This window comes from Elephas maximus, chromosome X (assembly GCF_024166365.1).
Source record: "Elephas maximus indicus isolate mEleMax1 chromosome X, mEleMax1 primary haplotype, whole genome shotgun sequence".
NCBI lineage: Eukaryota > Metazoa > Chordata > Mammalia > Proboscidea > Elephantidae > Elephas > Elephas maximus.
In genome coordinates this window covers 160,451,778-160,473,640 of record NC_064846.1, presented here as the reverse complement: position 1 = coordinate 160,473,640, position 21,863 = coordinate 160,451,778, and the positions used below count along the sequence as shown (strand labels likewise).

At 40.3% G+C, this 21,863-nt stretch overlaps 1 protein-coding gene across 10 annotated transcripts in view; it reads right to left on the bottom strand.

Annotated features, from left to right (window-relative positions):
* Positions 1–21,863, bottom strand: part of ADGRG2 (adhesion G protein-coupled receptor G2) — a 141,125-nt gene that overhangs the window by 43,236 nt on the left and 76,026 nt on the right. For 3 of the 10 annotated variants that reach the window (XM_049873439.1, XM_049873430.1, XM_049873431.1), the window contains exons 3-7: positions 8,513–8,548; positions 5,288–5,335; positions 5,166–5,189; positions 2,693–2,731; positions 273–314 (exon numbers count right to left, since the gene is read on the bottom strand). In XM_049873439.1, the coding sequence (XP_049729396.1) occupies positions 273–314; positions 2,693–2,731; positions 5,166–5,189; positions 5,288–5,335; positions 8,513–8,548 (189 nt within the window). The remainder of the gene's footprint in view (positions 1–272; positions 315–2,692; positions 2,732–5,165; positions 5,190–5,287; positions 5,336–8,512; positions 8,549–21,863) is intronic. The other 7 variants (XM_049873434.1, XM_049873435.1, XM_049873432.1 and 4 more) reach the window with 6 other exon arrangements.

Genomic DNA, 21,863 nt, shown 5'->3' with positions numbered 1-21,863 from the left:
CTTTATCCACCTAATATTCATGTTAAGTTACTCTTGTCTCTTCCCATAGACTAGAAAATTCTTGAGGGTAGGAACTGTGTCTGATTATTATTATATAGCCCCAAACACCTAGTACAACTCCAGGTAGCCAGTGCATAAACACACATTCATTAAGAACAGACTTTATTTTTAAAAGGTAAGGAGAAGAGAAAGAAACCCATAAACACCAGTCATTTGTTTAATTTTACTTGAGTTATAAAAAAGAAAGTCTTGATATTGATAGTAAGTCATACCTGATGCATTGAAGGGTTTTAATATAGTGATTTTAGTTTTTTCTGCAAAGAAGCAATTTAAATATTAGAGCAGAATTGTTGCTTGTTTTTTAAAAAAAAACAATTTGCCATATTTGCCATAGTGAAGTGCTAAGAAAATCACACGGTTGACACCTTTAAGACAGTATCTGTCACCTCGGCAGCAGACTGAACAGGAATCACATAAGGGAATCCTAGAGCATTAGCACAGGGGTGGGTCTGGGAGTTGGACTCCCATGTTGACCCAGTTAGATCACACCCATTACACACCCCACTGTTTGTGTAAACGCTACTTCAATTTCCAGGCACTGCTGCTAAATGAATGTGGGCTTACACTTTGGATATGTAGAATTAAGTCACTATCAGGACCTGCAGGGGATAGCTTGTAAAGAGCAGGTCATTCAGAGTAAACACAAATGGGAAACAGTAAACATAAAAAAAAAAATAGGATCTATGTAATTGCTACTATGCTCCACAATCAACAAAGTGTCCTGTTATTTTCATTAGAAGCTAAGACAATATTATCCCCATTGCACTGATGGATAAAATTATTCTCAGAGAGGTCAAGGGCATCTAACTACAGTCACACAATAAGCCCATAACAGAATCAGGACTGTTCAAAGTCAATGACTCACAGGCAAATATTATCACACTCTGATGAACAAACCTTAGGAATATCTTCTCAACACACTTTGGGGACACAGCCCAGGGTTCATTCCCCAGATAATGGAGGACCAGGTTCAGAAATCCTTGCTGTTAAGGATGGACAATTAGAAGAGGCTGTGTTCAGGGCACAGATTTGCAAAAAGGTACTTTCTCCTAGGATGGACTGGCAAATTCTGAAGAGACAAAGCTCAGAGCTTAGAGACACATTTAAGAATGACAGTTTCAGAAATCTCATTTGTGTGTGATTGATGATTTTCTGTTTCAGTGTGTGATCCATGGGCAGGGATTGGTGGCAATTTCTTAGAGAGACTGATACCATTTTGCATTATAATTAAGAATCCTTTAAATATATAATTTGTTTGCACTAATACTTTCCTTTTCAGAGCAAAAAAAACACACCTGTGAAATGAACTTCAGGTTCTAGAAATAACAATGCTTTGGCGGGGAAAATGTTTAACCTCACTACTCATCAAGAAGTGAAAAATAAAATCTAAGAAAATGAGAAAAAAATGTAATGATATATGATACAGTCTCAGCAAAGGTACGATGACAAGAGATAATTTCGTATCTGCTGACAGCAATGTTGCTGGGTACAGCCTTTCTAGAAGGCAATTGGGCAGTAGGTACCAAGGGTTTTAAAATATGCATAATGTCCAGTCCTTGGAGTGTATCCTGAATAAATCAGGGATGAATGCAAAGATGTTGACACAAGGATGTTCACCTCAACAATTTCTATTAAAAAAATAGGAACAACTTTAATGTTCAACGTATGGTACACAATGGAATATTCTTGTCATTCATAGTAAGGGACACTGGAAAATACTTATGATAGAATAGTAAGTCAAAAAAGCAAGCTATAAAAATCTGTGTATACTATGACAATTTTGTAAAGGATATAATATAGACATAGCATATACGCATATGTCGTTGGGTGCACTCAAGTCGCTTTTCAACTCATAATGACCCCATGTCTTAGAGAGTAGAACTGCCCCATAGGGTTTCCTAGGCTGTAATCTTTATGGGAGCAGATCACCAGGTCTTACTCCCACAGAGCTGTGGGGGGTTCAAACTGTCAACCTTTCAGTTTGCAGCCGAGTGCTTAACAGTTGCACTACCGGGGCATTTTAAAAGATGCTGAATGGAAATATACCAAATTATTAACAGTAGTAGCCTTAAAGAAGATTTCTATTTTCTTCTTTGTATTTTACTATATTCTTCTTTTTAATGGCTAATATGTATAATCAAATAAATAATAACTGCTCTTTTAAATAGGAAACCCTGGTGGCGTAGTGGTTAAGTGCTACGGTTGCTAACCAAAGGGTCGGCTGTTCGAATCTGCCAGGCGCTCCTTGGAAACTCTATGGGGCAGTTCTACTCTGTCCTATAGGGTCGATATGAGTCGGAATCGACTCGACGGCACTGGGTTTGGTTTTTTGGTTTTATTTTAAATAGAATGCTATAGCCATAACAGTTTGGAAGTTTGGGAATGTGTTGATATCAGAACTATAGTTCAATGTCAATGTAAAACAAAAAACAAAAACCAAACCTGTTGCCATCAAGTCAATTCCGACTCATGGCGACCCCATGTGTAAAAGGGTAACTAAATCAGTTGATGGCACAGGGAAGTGGGCAGGGACGGAAAGGAAAACTCTTTACTAGCCTAGCAGACCACATAAGTGTGAAACTCAAGAAGCCACCGAAACACAGTATTAGATTTAGTAAGAACTTGATATTACCTGTTTTGTTTAAGGTGGATAATACGCTTGAAGTAGCATCTGAAATACAATAACAAAAATCAGGATAACTACTGGTCTTCCTAGGTTCCTTCAACATTTCACTTTGCCTGAAATTCAGGAGAGGTGAAGAGAGTTTTGCAAAAACCAACTGACACTACGAAATGTATCTGCTGTCCATCCCCTCATCAATATTCATCCCCCGAACCCCAGGGACAAGTCCTGAGCCGGTGTTCATTCACTCAAAATGTGTTTCCCGACCTCAAGTTATGTGTCTTAACACACACAGCCAAAGCCAGTAGCCCTTGAGTCGACTCCAATTCATGGTAACCCAATGTGTGTCACAGTAGAACTGTGCTTCATAGAACTTTCAATGGCTGATTTTTCGGAAGCAGATCGCCAGGCCTTACTTCCGAGGTACCTCTGGGTAGACTTGAACCTCCAACCTTTTGGTTAGCAGCAGAACACGTTAACCATTTCTACTACCCAGGGACTCCAACACATAGCAACACTCTTATAATTATTTTAAAAAATAATAATAATTATTAGATTTAAATAAACCCATTTATGCTGTTCAATATTTTGTTGCTTTTTTCCCCCTATTATAATGAAAGTCCCTAAGGGATATGGTATTTCCACCTTTAATACACAGCCTGATGGATGCTTAGGACATTTTTACCTAATGATACACTCTTACAAAGCAATCTTTAAGTAATTGTAGTTTAAACTAGGAGTTCTTGAATATTATATTCTACTAACTTTTAGGAAAATCTCATTTTGGCCTTGTTTAACTTAAAAATCCAACTTTAAATTTACTCCATTAGTATTCTTTACACGAAACTTGTTCTAGAATTTACTTTTCTGGATGAAGTTTTTGGAAAAAAACATTATTACATTGTCACAGTGAAAAAAAAATCAACAAACATGGAAAATGGGGTTCAGAAACTGCTCAAGCTATTCTGAAGAATACTCCTTTCACTGTAAAAAGTAATGGCATTTGAACATTGCGCTCTTTTAAGAACTATCTATATGTGATCAGTGACAACAGCAACTCCAAAGAATAGGAACCTTAGGGGGCAGTGAGTTTATGTTAATGGGAGAGGAACAACTCAGAAAGGAGGGTGAGAATGGCTGCACAACTCCAAGAATGTAATCAATGTCACTGAATTGTACATGAGAAACTGATAAATTGGTGTGTGTTTTGTCTTGTATATTCTCAACAACAACAAAATAAATTTTTTAAAAAAGTAAGGGCACATAAAAATAACATTTGGCCCCTCCTGTTAGGCCAAATATGAATTTAAACCAGTTTCAATCAATGTGAGCTGCATCTATGATTGCTTAGCTCCTCAAGCACCAATCAGATGGTACGACTTTAGTTTAACTACGGTACTAGCAAGCTTTGTGATCATGGGTCTCAGTGTTTTCATCGGTAAATGAGACAGTTATATTCATTTGGTCTCTTGGGTTTTCTCTACAACTTGATTAAAAGTTGTGATTATAAGACTTGCCGATATAATCGAATACTGAGTGATTATAAGACTTGCCGATATAATCGAATACTGGTCTAACGGCACGTTTTTTGCTCCCCCCCCCCCCCCCACCAATTAAACGCTGTAAACGCTCTAGCTCCTTAAAATTCAATCAACGGTTATTTCAAATTATTGTGAAAAGTGGCAGGGTCTGACCGCAGTAAGACGAGAGGGAACAGACTGTGCTGCCTGCCCATTTCCCTCGAATACAGCCCAGTTTTTTGCCCTTTTCTCTAGTGTGATAAAGAAGCCAATTTTTCTTTTTCGTTTCATACTAGTATTTAAAAATCGATAAAACCATCTGTAAAAGGGCTGTCTTTGAACACACTGTGCCTTCAAACCCAGGCTGAATCCTGGAGTCACCAGATGTACTTTTCACATTTAAACAATCTGTCGTGTAAAACTTGTTGGCACTGTGTTGGAGAACAAATGAAATGGAGTACTCAAAAGGTGGTCGGCATTTTCTTTTCTAGAATGGTTAGTGGTTGACGGGCTGTTCTCCCTCCATGATAATAAAAATGTTATCATTTCACCAGAAATTTTAGGTAGCTTTCCATGGCTGACAAGGAGCCCTGGTGGCACAGCGGTTAAGCGCTTGGTTGCTTACCGAAGGTCAGCAGTTAGAACCTACCAGTCTCTCCAAGGGAGAGAAGAACAGGCAGTCTGCTCCTGTACAGATTACAGCCTAGGAAACCCCACGGGGCAGACCTACTCTGTCCTATAGGGTTGCTATGAGTTGGAATTGACTCGATGGCAATGGCTAATGGGTTCCACTGTTGACACTTTTTTGTTTGGGGGAGGTTTTGCTTGGGGGGGTGGCATTTGAAACTACTCAACGTATTCAGAAATAATTTAGAAACGGAAACTTTCAACATCATTCATTGTATTTATATTCATACTAAGGGCTGTCAATTTTCACTTGATTCTGAAAAAAAAATTCTTACCGTTAAGGCTTGTAGTTTCAACCTCTTTCGGCCCCAAAGAGAAAAACAATACAAAGGTATAATTAAATCCAAAACTTAACAAATTGTGGTAAATTTAAGCTTAAAATTTTTCAAAATCTTGCCTGGAGTACCATTGGAGAAGGGGACAAAACCGACAAGAGATGATTCAGCTGCAGGAGAGAAAAAAAAAAGAGAATTTTAAATGAATGCTTTGAAATAATTATTTATTGAATTTTAAGGCATTAGAACTTTTAATTATGGGGGAGGAAAGCAAAAATGTGCTGTTAGACCAATGTTTGGTTAAATCAGCCAGTCCTATAATCACTCAGTGAATATACACTTAATCAAATTGTAGAGAAAACCCAAGAGACCAAACAAATACAACTGTCTCTTTTCACAGATGAAGAAACTGAGATGCATGATAGCAAAGCCTGCTAGTACCTGTAAAATATTGAAGAATTAAGTTTAGGACCCACGCCAAAATATAGAAGAAATACTACTTTCAAAAACTTTCAACCAGAATGTTCTAGAAAACATTTCATGGTTTTAATAATTTGTTGGACTACAGTCATGAAATATATTGGCACATTAGCTCCATTCTGCTATAATGACATCTGGTAACTCTTCCCAAAGTGAACAATACGATTTAAAAAAATCTCTACCACTCAATATTCTACTACCTAACACAATTTCCTGGTATGTTATTTTAAAATGTGGCTGCTATTAAAACAATCAATCAAGTTATAAATCTGTGGAATGACTCCACTTAACGCTAAGAGGTCAGTGTACTACACACATTTGGTATGTTTAAATATTAAAAAGAACCAATGGGCTTGACCTCTACCTAAACACTGAAAAAGCAAATATAAACATTTTACCACTGAAACAAGTTTTGCAGCAGGGAGCTTGATTTTTAGTCAGTGAGGACAAAATTTGGGTGTGTCAAGGCACTTGGCTAGCCTCTCTGTTTCAGACGGCTCATGCGTTGGCCGAAACACACACACCCTGTCTGTCCCACATTATTGTTTCCACGTTTTGTCATTTACTACATTTACTTATTTCTTAATTACCAGGATATTTCTTTACAAATAAGACCATTTCTGAGCAATTCAAAGTGCTGATACAGAATCCTTTCCTCTTTGTGCAGAACAAAATCACTGGACAAAGCTGTTTTTTAATTAATGACTGTTAATTCTTCCAAAAAGGAATCTTGGTGGCACAATGGTTAAGAACGTTCTCCCAGCGGCTCAGCGGGAGGAAGATCTGGTGATCTGTTCTCATAAAGACTACAGCCTAGAAAACCACGAGTAGTTCTATTCTGTCACATTGGGTCGCTATGAGTTGTAATCCACTCGACAGATGCAACAACAATCCTTGTAAATGTTGATGGGTGGTAACGCCATCCAAAGAGGCTGTGAGCACACTGGCCCTTACCTTCCAATTTGTGCAACTCAACCCCAGGGCACCAAGCATCTAGGCTGTGACCCAATGCAGTGTGTGATCCCAAGCTCCATTCTCCATTCCATGCAAACAGGATTTTGCAATAAAACTCAACGATTAAGTCAGCTGACAGCTATTCTACCAGAAGACAAATACCATCCACTGCCCTCAAGTCAATTCTGACTCATAGTGACCCTATAGGACAGAGCAGAACTGCCCCATAGGGCTTCCAAGGCTGGAATCTTTATAGAAGCAGACTGCCACTTCTTTCTCCCGTGGAACAGCTGGTGGGCTCGAGCCGCCAACCTTTGGGTTAGCAGCCAAACAGTTAACTACTGCACCACCAGGGCTCCTTAAGACAAATACAGTGGTTTATTTTATCCTAGAAGCTTAACAACTATGTGTGTGTTGGGGGCGGGGGTGTAAACTGACATGGTAAAAAAGAGCTGGGGCTTTGGAGCTTTGCAGTCCTGGGTTTGAGTCTTTGCCCACTACCTAACTCATAATATTAACAGTTATTATTTATTGGGGGTTTACTCTGTGCTGGGCACATGTTTATCTCATTTGATCTTCACAACAACTGAATGATGCAGGTACTGTTATTCTCCCCCATTTTACAGACGAGGAAACTGAGGCACAGAAAGGTTAAGGAATTTGTTCAGAGTCACACGGCTAGCAATGGAGATGGGGAGCCTGGTCATATTTAAACACAAACAGTCTAGCTCCAAAGAATGTATGAGCATGGGCAAATTTTATCCCCTCTGAGCCTGTTTCTTCATCTATAACATGAATATAATGATTCCTATGTTGCCAGACTGAGAGGAGAATGAAAAGGTATCTGAAAACTTCCAGGTACAAGGTATGTACACAAGAAGTAATGGCTATTGTTATTAATTTGATTTAAATAGATAAATGAATAGCAGTAGAAGCTCATGTTTATATAATTATGTACAGGATGTGAGTTGATGCACTCCTTACCATAAGAGATTGTTCTAGAATATATGGTATACCAGAAAGAATACAGAACGAGGAGTCAGAGAAGCTATGTGCCACCACTGTGTGATGTGGGGCAAGAAGCTGTGTGACCTTAGGCAAGTTTTTCGGCCACTCCAGGCTTCATTGTCTCATCAGCTAAGGGACAGGGCTGGACTACTTCCTCCCTAAGGTCCTGCTGCATTCCAGCTAGCAGCCTCAAATGCTGCTTCTGTTCCTGGTTCCGGCATTACTGGTCCTAGTTACAGATGGCTCTTTAATTTATTTACCTTTCCACAATCTCTGATTCTCCTGAGTGCTAAGACCTCAGAAGCCTTTTGAAAAGTATTCTTTCAGTAGGATACTAAGAGTTATGTCTAAGAGAACATATTGTCCTTCAAATATAGGGACATTTGACACTTTCATGTTCTTAACACTCTTCAGGACACTTGTGAACCAGAACAGTAAAAATAACTTTTAAAACCCACAATTTACTCCACCGCTTTGTCCACAATGTGTCGTTGTTGTTGTTAGGTGCTGTCAAGTCGATTCCAACCCATAGTGACCCCACGTGACAGAGCAGAACTGCCCCATGGGGTTTTCTTGGCTGTAATCTTTACGGGAGGTCTTTCTCCCTTGGAGCCGCTGGATAGGTTTGAACTGCCAAGCCTTCAGTTAGTAGCTGAGCGCTTAACTGTTGTGCCACCAAGGCTCTTGGTCTACAATGTGCAGGATCATTATGCTTGTCATCTTGTGTATGACTGTTATTGAGTATCCAGGTCTATGTTTAATGACCTAATTTGTCATTGGGTAGTTCACTTAAGCTTCCTGGATGAAAACCGTTTTGTTCTATCTGACCACATGCCATACTGCGCTGAGAATTCTTAGAATAGTATTTTTCTAAAATTCCCCAAAGCCATGAAATAAAGTCTTACCAGATGGTGATAACGAGCTGGAATTATCAGCATTTTCTGTTGAGGAAAAAAGTGATTCATTTAGTTAAAAGTGATGACTAAATTAGTTTATGTACAAAATTGTACACTCTACGTCTTTATTAGGAGGCACTGGCAGCTCAGTGGTAGAATTCTGGCCTTCCGTACAGGAGACCTGGGTTCCATTCCCGGCCAATGTACCTCATTGCACAGCCACCACCCGTCTGTCACTGGAGGCGTGTGTGTTGCTAGGATGCTGAACAGATTTCAGTGGCGCTTCCAGACTAAGACAGACTAGGAAGAAAGGCCTGATGATCTACTTCTGAAAATCAGCCAATGAAAACCCTGTGGATCACAATGGTCCGATCCACAACCGATCATGGTGGTGGCGCAGGAACAGACAGAACTTCATTGCCTTGTGCATGGAGTCACCATTAGTTGGGGGCCAACTCCAGAACAGCTGACAATGACGACACATCTTAATTGGGAATGAATATAAAATAAGCTGCAGAGAGCTACCAGAAGAGGGCAGTATGTTAATTTACTATTATTTTCATCAGGTGAGTTAATAAGTACTTTTCAGTTTTCTAAAGAGACATATCTGGTGAAGCCATAAGAAGCCCTGGTGGTGCAGTGGTTAAAGCGCTTGGCTGCTAACTGAAAAGCTGCTAATCCACCAGCTGCTCCGCAGGAGAAAGATGTGGCACTCTGATCCATAAAGATTTCAGCCTTGGAAACCCTATGGGGCAGTTCTACTCTGGCCTATAGGGTTGCTACGAGTCAGAATCTACTCCACAACAGTGGGTTTGGTTTTTGGTTTTAGGTGACGCCATCTTTCCAATCTTTTAATGTTGTCGGTGCTCTCTATATTTTATTATGTAATAGTTTAGTGCATCTTGGACTAAAATATGATGACTAAGAACCTCAGCTGTTGGCTGATGTGTTCATTAGAACTTATAAAAAAAAAAAAGTCTATGTGTACATCTGAAAAAACTAAGCTTTCATTAACTATGCTTCTTTTTACCACAGACTCTCCAACCTATTAAGCCAATCTTTCTTTCTTATGAAGGGCCCTGGTGACACAGTGGTTAAGCGTTCGGCTGCTAAGCAAAAGGTCAGCAGTTCGAACCCACTAGGTGCTCCTTGGAAATCCATGGGGCAGTTCTACTCTGTCCTCTAGGATCACTATGAGTCGGAATCGACTTTACAGCAACAGGTTTTTTACTTTTTGGTTTCTTTCTTATGAGTTGTTGTTGTTAGGAGCCGTCGAGTCGATTCTAATTCATAACGATCCTATGTACAACAGAACCAAACACTTCCCGATACTGTGCCATCCTCACAATCACTGCCATGTTTGACCCCACTGTTGCAGCCACTGTATCAGTCCATCTCATCGAGGGTCTTCCTCTTTTTCCCTGACCCTCTACCTTACCAAGTATGATGTCCTTCTCCAGGGACTGGTCCCTCCTGAAAATATGTCCAAAGTACATGAGACAAAGTCTCACCATCCTTGCTTCCAAGGAGCACTCTGGCTGTACTTCTTCTAAGACGGACTTGTTTGTACCTCTGCCAGTCCACGGTATAATCAATATTCTTCACCAACATCATAGTTGAAAGGCATAAATTCTTCAGTCATCCTTATTCATCTTATAAGTTAAAGTAGATCAAACTCCTCTGGGTGTGTAAACTACAAGAACTGCTGAGTTATTTACTTTGGGAAAATGCTCAGATTCTTTAAAAAAATAATTTTTCACTATGAAAAATAACACATTCTTGTTGAAAGTTCAGAAATCACAGATAAATATATGTATGCGGATATATATTATGTGTGTATATATGTATATAAAAATCATCACCAACTATTTATAACCTGATTTTTCTCATGAAAGTATATCCTGAACAATTTAAACAGTTTCCTACAACATCATTTGTGATGGCTGCATTTCATTTATTGGATACACCATTAATTTATACAACAATTGCCTTTGGATGGGCACGTTGGCATGTACAGTTTTTCATGATTACAAACAATGCTGCAATAAACCCTTCTGGCTAAATTTTTGCATACATAGTTGATTATTTCCTTCAGGACCTCCAGGAATTTCGATTGCCAAATTGCCCAACAGAAAACGTCAACCAATTTATACTACCCCTTGCAGTACATGAGTGTTACTTCCCCAAACCCTCACCCGCATTGGGTGTTATCCTATAAATTTTTTATTTTCTTAATTACAAAAGAATAGTCATTTACATAGTGATATTTTGACATACAATTAAAAGGAAAGAATAAGTATGTTGGGAAACCAAAATTGCACAAAGAAACATACTCAGTAGCCCCCAGAAGCTCACCTTCCTGAAATGGTGGTAGGGTACTGTTTACTTGCTTTGATAATTAAAACCACAGTTCTGCTTGAAAGCAGGACTGAACGAGTGCACAAGTTCCCCAATGATCCTGTAGCCAGCAAGCAAATGTAGGCCAAGTAGTCAGATGCCTTAGTGCCTTAATTTAATTGGAATTACCTTTTCCTAGGTCTCTGTCTTTCAATATATTTCCTCATACTACTTTAATATTCCACCAACGAAAGAATCTGTTAATAGGAGCTTAATTTTAAAAATACTCTTGGAAGCACTAAGGGCAATCGGTCATTCACACTTTAGTATGAACTAACTCTAATTAGGCAAATTCCTCTGATCATCTAGCAAAAACCTACCAAACTGGGCCATGTGGAAAAGCACTAGAGAGAATCAACATTCAGTATGGTCTACTCTGAGAATGACCCTGTCTGAGTGGGGCAGATAAGGAGGAGTGGGGCGGAGCATGGCACAGGCAGGGAGAAGAATGAAGGCACTGGGGAGGAGCTGAATAACAGGGAAGAGTGATGGAGGGAGTGATGCTGGAGGGCAACAGAGGCTAATGCTGCTTTCTTTACAATTCTGCCCACTGCCTCACCATAGCCACCAATCAGTCCAAATTTTTCCACGGCTAAATCTTTTGACCAGAGCTGTATACTCACAGGGCAAGGGACTGATTTGAGCTTCACTCCTTTGTTTGATATGAAATGAAATAGACAACTCAAGGGTAACAGGAGGTCCAGAGCAGAGAACAGAGCTAACTGGGAAACCCACAAAACTGGTCCACCATCCCTGGGTAGTCAAGTTTGATACCCACAGACTCACAATCAAGAGCTAAAACCTAATCTCTCATGGGACCTACAGAGCTCCCAGCACTCCCAAAAGGAAAGGCAGCGCTCTGCTTTGAAGAAGGGAGTGAATCTGGTAAATAAACGTTAGAGATTTTTTTTAATTGTTATCATCTGCTTTTTTGATGTAGGCATTTTTTTTTTAGGGACTCAATTACTCAGTGACTAATATTTTCATTTTTTCTGTCTCCCATTATGATGCTCCATGCATCACTGTCCTGGTCCAAAAGAGAGAAGTCCCCAGACACCTTACATTTTCCTGAGTCTTGGCCTATGTTTCTCTTGGGCTCTTTCCTAACTTCCCATTTGTTACAACTCAAGAGGTGGTCGTCATTTCCAATGAGTCATATATTTGAGCTCCATGCTACTCTTAGGAGACAAAACTTTTCCATTGTTAAAAGATTCATAAACAAAGAAAGGGAACGCATTTAAATTTTCAGATTTTCCCTTGGAAACCACACAGTGCAAATTTTGAAAGATTATCCATTTATTGAAGTCTTGATTTAAGTCAATAAATAAAATGACTGTGATCTGTCTATAAAATTTATTCAATATGACTCCCTGGTGATTTTTCTTCAAAACAAAGTCCATATATTCCAATTATGATGAGCATAAGTTTGGCATACATACGCTTAGAATGGAAGTCAAATGGAGCCAGAGGAACTGGAAACTCAAGAAACTGATGGAGACTCTTTCCCTACACTGCCTCCCTGGCACATTCTTTCGAAGCTATTTCCACCTCCCAAATTCCAATCCCACATGGCCAAGTGTGGTCTGAACACTACCATGTGAATGTCCCATGTCATTTCCTCTCCAACACAATATATCCAAGAACTCATCTCTCCATCACCCCACATCATTTTCACACTTGCTAGGTTCATGAATTCAATAGTATTGCTGGTAACACCAGCCAAATAAATAAACTGAAAACTTCGGTGTATTAGTTGCCCACTGCTGCTGTAACAAACTGCCATAAAGTTAGTGGCTTAAAACAACACAAATTTGTTATCTTAGAGTTCTGTAGGTCAGAAATCTGGTACAGGTCTCAGCAGATTAAAATCAAGGTGTCCACGGGCAGCATTCCTTTCTAGAAGCTTGAGGGGGAAAATCTGTTTCCTGCTTATTTAGGTTGTTGACAGATTTCAATACCTCACAGTTGTAGGACTGAGGCCCCTGTTTTCTTGCTGGCTATAAACTGAGGGCCGTTTCCAGATTCTAAGGGCCACCCACATTCCTTGACTCATGGCCCCATTCCTCCATATTCAAAGCCAGCAACAGCAAGTGGGGGCGTCTTCAAGAGGCATCCCTCTGCCTCACTCTTCTCCATCCGTCTTCCAATTTTAAGGACTAAAGTGATTACATGGGGCCCACCTGGATAATCCAGGATCCTCTCCTCATCTCAAGGACCTTAACTTTAATCACACCTGCAAAGTCCCTTTTGCCATGTAAGGTAACTTATTTATAGGTTCCAGGGATTAGGACGAGGACATCTTTGGTGAGGGGCATTACTCTGCATTTTATTATTTAACCAGCCAACAACTATATGAAATGGGTGACATCATTAGCAATCTTCCCTTTTTAGTGATTGAGAAACTGAGGCTGGGTGAGGCTGAGTTACTTGCTTGACACCTCACAGGAAATTCACTGTAGAGTCAGGATTTGAACCCTAGACAATCTGACTTCAGAGTCTAACCCCTGAGCCTCTACTCTATCCTGCTTCCAATGACAAAGTCTATAGACCATAAAGTAGTGTATAAATGTAGGATATTATTATTGCTATTATTTCTTAATCTCTCTTTTATCTGTCACTTCTTCCAATTCCCAATGCCCCTTTCCAAGCCTAGGCCTTGATTGTCCCATATATGAGTGAAATATTACAACCCCAGAATCTTCTAATTGGAAAGGATCTTAATGTTCTTTTCATCCACTTCTCCTCTAACAAGGCAAGCCATTCACCAAATGCACACCAATGGTCCACAATCCGAATTCGGCGCCCAGACAAATTTTATCTTGTCCACAGAGTGGGAATCACATGGAAGTTCCTGAACCTTTGAATTACTCGCCAACATTTAAAAATCAGGAGATTGCAAATAAAATCCCCAATTTTCACCCTACCTTAGAAAATTGGAAGTTTTAGAAAATGACTGCTTTATGTCAGCTCTCTGGCCCTCTAAAACATGTCCTGGACACAGAAACCGATGAAGATGACCCTCTTTCTTTACATCTTAAAGTACTCCTTGACTACAACATTCACTTGGCATTTGAACACGTACTGTTGGGCATTGTAATTTAACTTTTCAACTCTATGTCTTGTTTTCCCAACTAAATGCTAAGCTTCTTGATGCTTTATTCATTGTTCTCCAGGAATCCAGTCCAGTGCCTTATATCTGGTACCTGTTAACCTGTTGCCGTCGAGGCGATTCCGACTCATAGCGACCCTATAGGACAGAGTAGAACTGCCCCATAGGGTTTCCAAGGAGCGCCTGGCGGATTTGAACTGCTGACCCTTAGGTTAGCAGCCATAGCACTTAACCACTACACCACCAGGGTTTCTGGTAGAGGTTCAAAAATATTTTTTGATTGGTGAAATCATTAAGGAGTTGATATCAGTCAGGGTTCAGTCAGGAAAGCAGAGCCCATGACAGGTTGTTCAAGAGCAGGAATTTAATACAGGGAAATAGTTCAAAGGTGTTGGAAGAGCTGAAAGAGCAAACATGGGAAGGTGAGGCAAGCCAGAGGTCAGCACCAGCAGAAAGTTGCTGTTACTTTCTAGGGCTGGAGGAACCAAAGAAGGAGGTGATATTACCAGAGTCTGGGGAACAAAGCCATAGGGTAGGAACTGAGACCTGGAAGGAGGGGCTGTCCAGTGGAATCATGGGGGAGACATAGCCACTACTAGAGATGACAGCCAAAACAGAGAGGGGGTGCAAGACCATGACTTCTCCCTTCCTCCTGCCCTCCAATTTCCTGCCACTGACAGACACTCACTGGTCAAACCTAGCTGAACGCCAGTTGGTAAGAATCAGTTGTTACCAGACAAAGATATCACAAGAAAAAAAAACTACAAGCCAATATTCTTTTATGACTATAGATGCAAAAATCCTCCTCAAAATATCAGCAAACAGAATCCAACAGCATATTAAAAGAGCCATACACAATGACCAAGTGGGATGCATTCCAGGAATATAGGGATGGTTCAACATTAGAAAATCAATCAATGTAATACACCACATCAATGGAACAAAGGAAAAGAACCACATGATCATCTCTATGGATGCAGAAAAAGCATTTGATAAAATCCAACACCATTTCTTGATGAAAATCCTAAAGAAGATTGGAATAAAAGAGAAATTCCTCAAAATGATTCAGGGTACATATGAAAAGCCAACAGCCAACATTATACTTAATGGAGACAGACTGAGAGATTCCCCCTTGAAACTGAGAACAAAACAGCGTTGCCCGCTCTCACCACTTCTATTCAATATTGTATTAGAAGTCCTAGCCAGAGCAATAAGACAAGAAATAAAAGGTATCCAGGTTGGAAAAGAAGAAGTAAAATTCTCTCTATTCGCAGATGATATGATCCTATATATAGAAAATCCCAAAGAGTCCACAAGAAAATTTAGAGCTGATAAGAGGAATTTAGCAAAGTGACAGGGTATAAGGTCCACACACAAAAAAAATTAGTTGGGTTTCTATACACCATTAATGAGAAATCTGAAATGAAAACTAAGGAAACAACTGCATTTACAATAGCATCTAAGAAAATAAAATACCCAGGAAAAAATAAATCTAACCAGGGACGTGAAAGACTTATACAACGAAAACTATAAAATGCTGCTGAAAGACATTAAAGACTTAAATAAATGGAAAGATGTTCCATGTTCATGGATTGGAAGACAATATCGTTAAGGTGTCAATATTACCTAAAGCAATCTAGAGATTCAGTGCAATCTTGATAAAAATTCCAACAGCCTTCTTTACAGAAATAGAAAAACCAATCCTCAACTTTACATGGAATGGCAAGAGGTACTAAATAGCTAAAACAATGTTGAAAGAGAAGAACAAAGTAGGAAGACTCACACTTCTAGATTTTAAAACATACTATACAGCTACGGTAACCAAAACAACCTAAAACTGGTATAACATTAGATACATAGACCAATGGGATAGAACTGACAGTCCAGAAATACACCCAGAAATACATCTATGGTCAACTCATTTTTGACAAGGGTACTAAGTCCATTCAATGGGGAAAGAAGAGTCTCTTCAATAAATGGTGCTGGGAAATACTGGATTTTCACATGCCTAAAAACAAAACTGGATCCATGCCTCACACCATACACAAAAACAAATTCAAAATGAATTAAGGACTTAAATGTGCAAACTAAAACCATAAAATTCTGAGAAGAACAAGCAGGGGCAACGCTGTCAGGCTTAGCTTGCAATAACGGATTATCTAATATAATAACAAAAGCACAAACAGAATAAATACGTAAATGGGAAAGTAAAAAGACAAGCCACCGACTGGGAGAACATCCTCGGAAATCATGTATCTGACAAGAATCTAACAACCAAAATACACATTAAACTTCGGCAACTTAACAACAAAAAGACAAATAACCCAATCATAAAATGGGCAAAGGATTTGAATAGACATTTCACTAAAGAGGACATTTAAAGGCCAACAAACACATGAAAAGATGCTCAGCATTATTAGCCACCAGAGAGTATGCAAATCAGAACCATGATACCATTTCACCCCAACTAGGGTAGCTAAAATAAAAAAATTATAATAACAAGTGTTGGCAAGAATGTGAAGAAATTAGAACCCTTATCCATTGCTGGTGAGACTGCAAAAAGGTACAGCCATTGTGGAAAACAGTGACAGTTCCTCAAAAAACTAAAAATAGAACTACCATAAACCGAAAAAACCAAACCCGTTGCCATCAAGTCGATTCCGACTCATTGCAACCCCAAAGGACAAAGTAGAACTGCCCCACAGGGTTTCCAAGAAGCACCTGGTGGATTCAAACTGCCAACCTTTTGGTTAGCAGCCGTAGCTCTTAACCACTATGCCACCAGGGTTCCCAGAACTACCATACGACACAGCAATTCCACACCTAGGTTTATACCCAAAAGACTTGAAAGCAGAGACTCAAAAAGAGATGTGTATACCAATGTTCACTGCAGCACCATTCACAATAGCCAAAAGGCAAAAGCAACTCAAATCCCCATCAACTGATGAATGGATAAACAAAATGTGGTACATACATACAATGGAATACTACTCAGCCAGTAGGAGAGACGAAGTCTTGATACATGCTGCAATATGGATGGAGCTGGAAGACATTATGCTGAGCGAAACAAGCCAACCATAAAAAGACAAATATTGTATAACTTTACTTGTATAAAAAGACAAAAAACAAAAGGCAAATGTATAGAGACCAAAGTTTATTAGTGGTTTCCAGGGGCGGGAGTGAGGGGGAAAAGCGGGGGGGGGGTTACGGCAATGGAAAAATCATATTGATTAAGGGTAGGGTTGCACAGCCGATTACTGTAATTGCTGTCAATAAGTTGTACACCTGTAAAAACTTGAACTGGCAAAAGTTCTGTGATAGATATATTTACAACAGTGACAAAAAAAAAAGAGTTAACTGCTGAGGCTGTTTACGTACAACCAAACACCTCACGGGATTTGATTCCTTGGTTTGGAGGTTTAGGGTCCTGGTTTCATGGGACATCCCAGTTAACTGGGCTAATAACATGTTTAGTGCGTCTGTTCTATCTCCTGATTTGTTGTATAATGCCTGGGGTCTTAAAAGCTTGCAAGCAGCGCTCTAAGGCACAACAGTTGGTCTCTATTTACCTGGAACAACAGAGGAAGGAGAGTCAGGAATAGGAGGAGGATACGGAACGTGTGGACAATTGTCTCCATGAACAACTGCTTCCTTTGCCATGAGAGCAGAACAACTGGATGGTGCCCAGCTACTGTTACTGAACATTTTGATCAATCTTCTTATAGAAGAATCTGATCAAAAAGGGGAAAATGCAGAACAGAATTTCAAATTCTCATGGACTCTAGGACTTTCTGGAGCCATCAAGGGTGGATGAACCCCTGAAACTATTGCCCTGAGATAATCTTTAAACCTTAAACCAAAAATATCCCCTGAAGTCATCTTAAAACCAAACAATAGTTTAGCTTAACTACTGCCTTGAACATTATGTTCTTTTAAAAACTGTATGGGATCAAATTGACAACAGCAACTCAAAAGATTAGACAGGAACCTCAGGTGTCAGTGAATTTATGTTAATGAGGGAAGAACAACTTAGAAAAGGAGGGTGAGAATGGTTGCACAACTCGAAGAATGTAAACAATGTCACTAAATTGTACATGTAGAAACTGTTGAATTGGTGTATGTTTTGCTGTGTATATTCTCAACAACAACAAAATAAATAAAATTTAGAAGGAAAAAAAAACCAACCAGTTGCCATCAAGTCAACTCCGGCTCATGGCGACCCCATGTGTATCGGAGTAGAACTCTGCTCCCTAGGGTTTTGAATGGCTGATTTTTTGGAAGCAGATCTCCAGGCCTTTCTTCCAAAGCACCTCTGGTTAGACTCAAACCTCCAACCTTTCAGCTGAGAAAGTTAACCATCTGCACCACTCAAGAACTCCCAGTTGGCAAGGGAATGTGGGAAATAGTACAAGGGATCTGGTCCTTGTGATACAAAGCAGAGCAGGGGAAAGATGGGGAATGAATCTGAGAACAAAGAGGCAAAATGATCTAGACAGAGCCCATGAAGGAAAGACTTGGGAATATTTCTTGGATGACTATTCTTCAGAATCTGAAGTCTGCAGTAGTGGTTACCATGGCCAATCACAGCAGTTACATTACTTAACAATCTTTCAAATGTTTGCTAAAATGTTCACTCAAATACATATCAAAACCAACATAAAAAATTCAGCAATTCCAAGCTGCCATTACCTACAGCAGCAACCTCCATCACAGAGCCTTTATTGGCTTTTCGCCCTTTCTGAATGCCCTTCTCCCCAGTCCCTCACTCCTGTTTCCTGGGATCACCTCCGAAATAAACTACCTGCACCCAAGTCATTCGAGGCAATGACTGCTTGTTTCTGATTTTTTCATTTTTCTCCCCATTATTTAACACTGCACAAGATGTAGACTGTGAGGTGGTTTTCCTACTCCTGTGACTGTAGTTAATACTAATGAGTGTTTACTTCTAACCCAGTCACCTTCAAGTTAGACAGGGAAGAGAAAGGCTTTATCTTCTAGGAGTGGGTCTAAAAACGCTTCGATTAGCCCCCTTTGCATAAATATTTTAAACCCAATTGAAGCTTGTTGTAGTCTGGTGGCAGTCCTCCTCTGGACTGAATTACTGTCTCATAGATGATTAGAAAGAAGCCACCATGCCTAGGCAGTCTTATATGGGAACCTCAAACAAAACAATATTTTTCTGTCATTACATTGGCTCTCCGGGGCTTGTGACAGCAGGCACTCTTTCCAAGAGCTGTATTTTCAGATTTTACTACCTAACCCAAAAAATGAATGAAAACATTTCTAATTTGGCACATTTGAAACGTGTTTACTTGAGCTATGACCGTCTCACATTCCACTGCTCAATACGTACTCTTACATAACATATTTATTAAACAATTAATAATGACATCATTAAAGAAAACTTCAGCTCTTAGCTGATGGAACTTCCCAAAGTGCAAACAATCGGTGACTCTAGGTGGGCCTCGGCCAAAGGGGGAAGAAGGTGAAATGTGCTCTTGACCCCCTCCCTCCCACCCCTGACTCCCTGATTCTTGCTCCATCTCCCACTTTCAAACAGTACCACCTACCCATCTCGCCCTGTCACCCATCCAGAACTGATCTTGGCTCCCTAGTATGCTGGAAAGAATAGTAAATTTGCCAGGTTCCTTAATCAGGAGTTTATGGACTGTCCCTCAGCCAAGGGTCTCTGAGATACATCTCAGAGTGTCCATAAATTCCCTGAAATAAAATGTAAATTTGTATGTGTGCTCATAAGCATTTTTTCTAGAATGAATAGATCCCAAAAGGGGGAGGGGTGGTGGTCTGTTTTTAATTAACAAGCATTCACATAGCATTGTTCTAACCAGAGCACTTCATAAATATTAACTCATTTAGTCCTCATAACCATGCAAGCTAAGTTAGCCCCATTTTGCAGATGGGGAAACCGAGGCACAGAGCAGTCAAGCCACCTGCCCAAGATTACTAGTAAAAGGGCATAACTAGGATGTCAGCCCAGCTTCTCCAGCCCCACTACACGGGGCTGCGGCCCACCTTAGGCTGTGGTCTAAAAAAGTGAAGGACCACCGACCTACTGGGTGTCCACCCTGCTCCACCAGGCGGGAAGTGCACTTTAGGAAGAATGAGAGCCTTGGAATAGAGATAAAACACTCAAACTCTTTCTGAGAAGTGGAGGATACTGGGCATCACCCTCCCGTCCCAGTCCCCCTGGAATTAGACACATAGCCAGTAACCTAGGCTGCTGCTCACCACCATGTTTGTAGCTTCCAGCATGCTCTTGCTCTCCCTCGCTTACACCCATCTTCCTTTTCCCACTGCCTGCCCTGCTGACTTCAAGTTCCAGTGCCAAAAGTGAAGACAACAGCTTTACAGAGACTGTTTAACCAGCTCCACAGTTGTGTAAGGTAAAATCCCTGTGACAAGGCCTGTAACATGTTAATGTGTGTCCTAGCAATTCTATTCTGCGACTGAACCCTGACTTACACAGTACAAAATACAACAGTTCTGAAGTGATAGATTAAATGGTCTATAGCTGTACTGCCGAATGTGGTAGCCACTAGCCACATGTGGCTATTTAACTTTAATTAAAGTTAGAAAAAATTAAAAATTCAGTTCTTCAGTCACATGGAAGCATCTCAAGTGCTCAATAGCCACATGTGGCTGGTGGCTACTACACTGGGCAGCACAGATATAAAACACTTCCAGCATTGCAGAAATTTCTATTAGACAGTACTGGTCTCTAGCGATCTCGGCTAGTGTTAACTGAGTTCTTACAACGTGTCAGAGGGATTACATACATCTGTTTTTCATGCATTAACTCATTTAGTCTGCATGTAAGTCTGTGAGGTAAGTACTGCTCCTTTCCAGCTAAGAAAACTGAAGCACAATGATTAAATATTTTGTTTAAGGTCATAGTTAATAAGTGCCAGAAGATTTGAACCCAGGAAGTCCAGAGCCTGTACTGTTAACCTTATGCATACAGTAAAGGGCCAGGTGGCCAGGGCTGGCACAAAGGGTGAAGCCTCCTGCCTTCAAATGACCCTCTCAGGTTTGGACAAGGAACATCTCAGTAGTGACTACAATGGACTGGAAAGTAGGGCCCTTCCCTAGTTATCTTAGACTGTATTCTAAGAACCCAGAAAGAACCTGGGTTCTTTCATGATCTCAAGAAAGAGGACATGCCTACGCTACCCCACCACACCCCACTATCCAATGGCAGAATGAGATGTACCAACAACCCTGGTGAGAAGGGGCATTGCCAGATAAACGTATTGGTTAAGGTAATGTAAGCTGCCGCAATAAATAAAGCCTGAAATCTCTGGGGTGTAAAAAAAAAAAAAAATAGAAGTTTATTTCCCACACATTGGAAGGTCCCTTAGCAGCAGTGAGTAGAAGGCCGGATGGGACAGGAAGAGGGGTATCTGCTCCATGCAGTCATTCAGGGACTGAGGTTGACAGAGGTACGGCCACGTTCAACATGAAGATTCCAAGTTTGCTCTGGAGATTAACGTCCAGCAGACAGACAGGGAAAGGGAGAGTTGGAGAAATCAAGTGGAAGACTTTTAATTGCTGGGCCTGGAAGTGGCAAACATCACTTTAACCCACATCCCATTTGTCAGAACTCAGTCACATGGCCACTTCTAACTGCAAGAGAGGCTGGGAAATGTAGTCTAGCCTTGTGCAAGGAAAAGACAATGAAAAAGGGCTATGATCTGCCAGCCAGTTTCTGCCACATCAGATTTAATTTGAGTGCCATGGACTAACTGTTATTGTTAACTGCCTTCGAGTTGATTCTGACTCATAGCAACCCCATATGCATCAGAGTAGAACTGCTTCATAGGGTTTTCAAGGCTG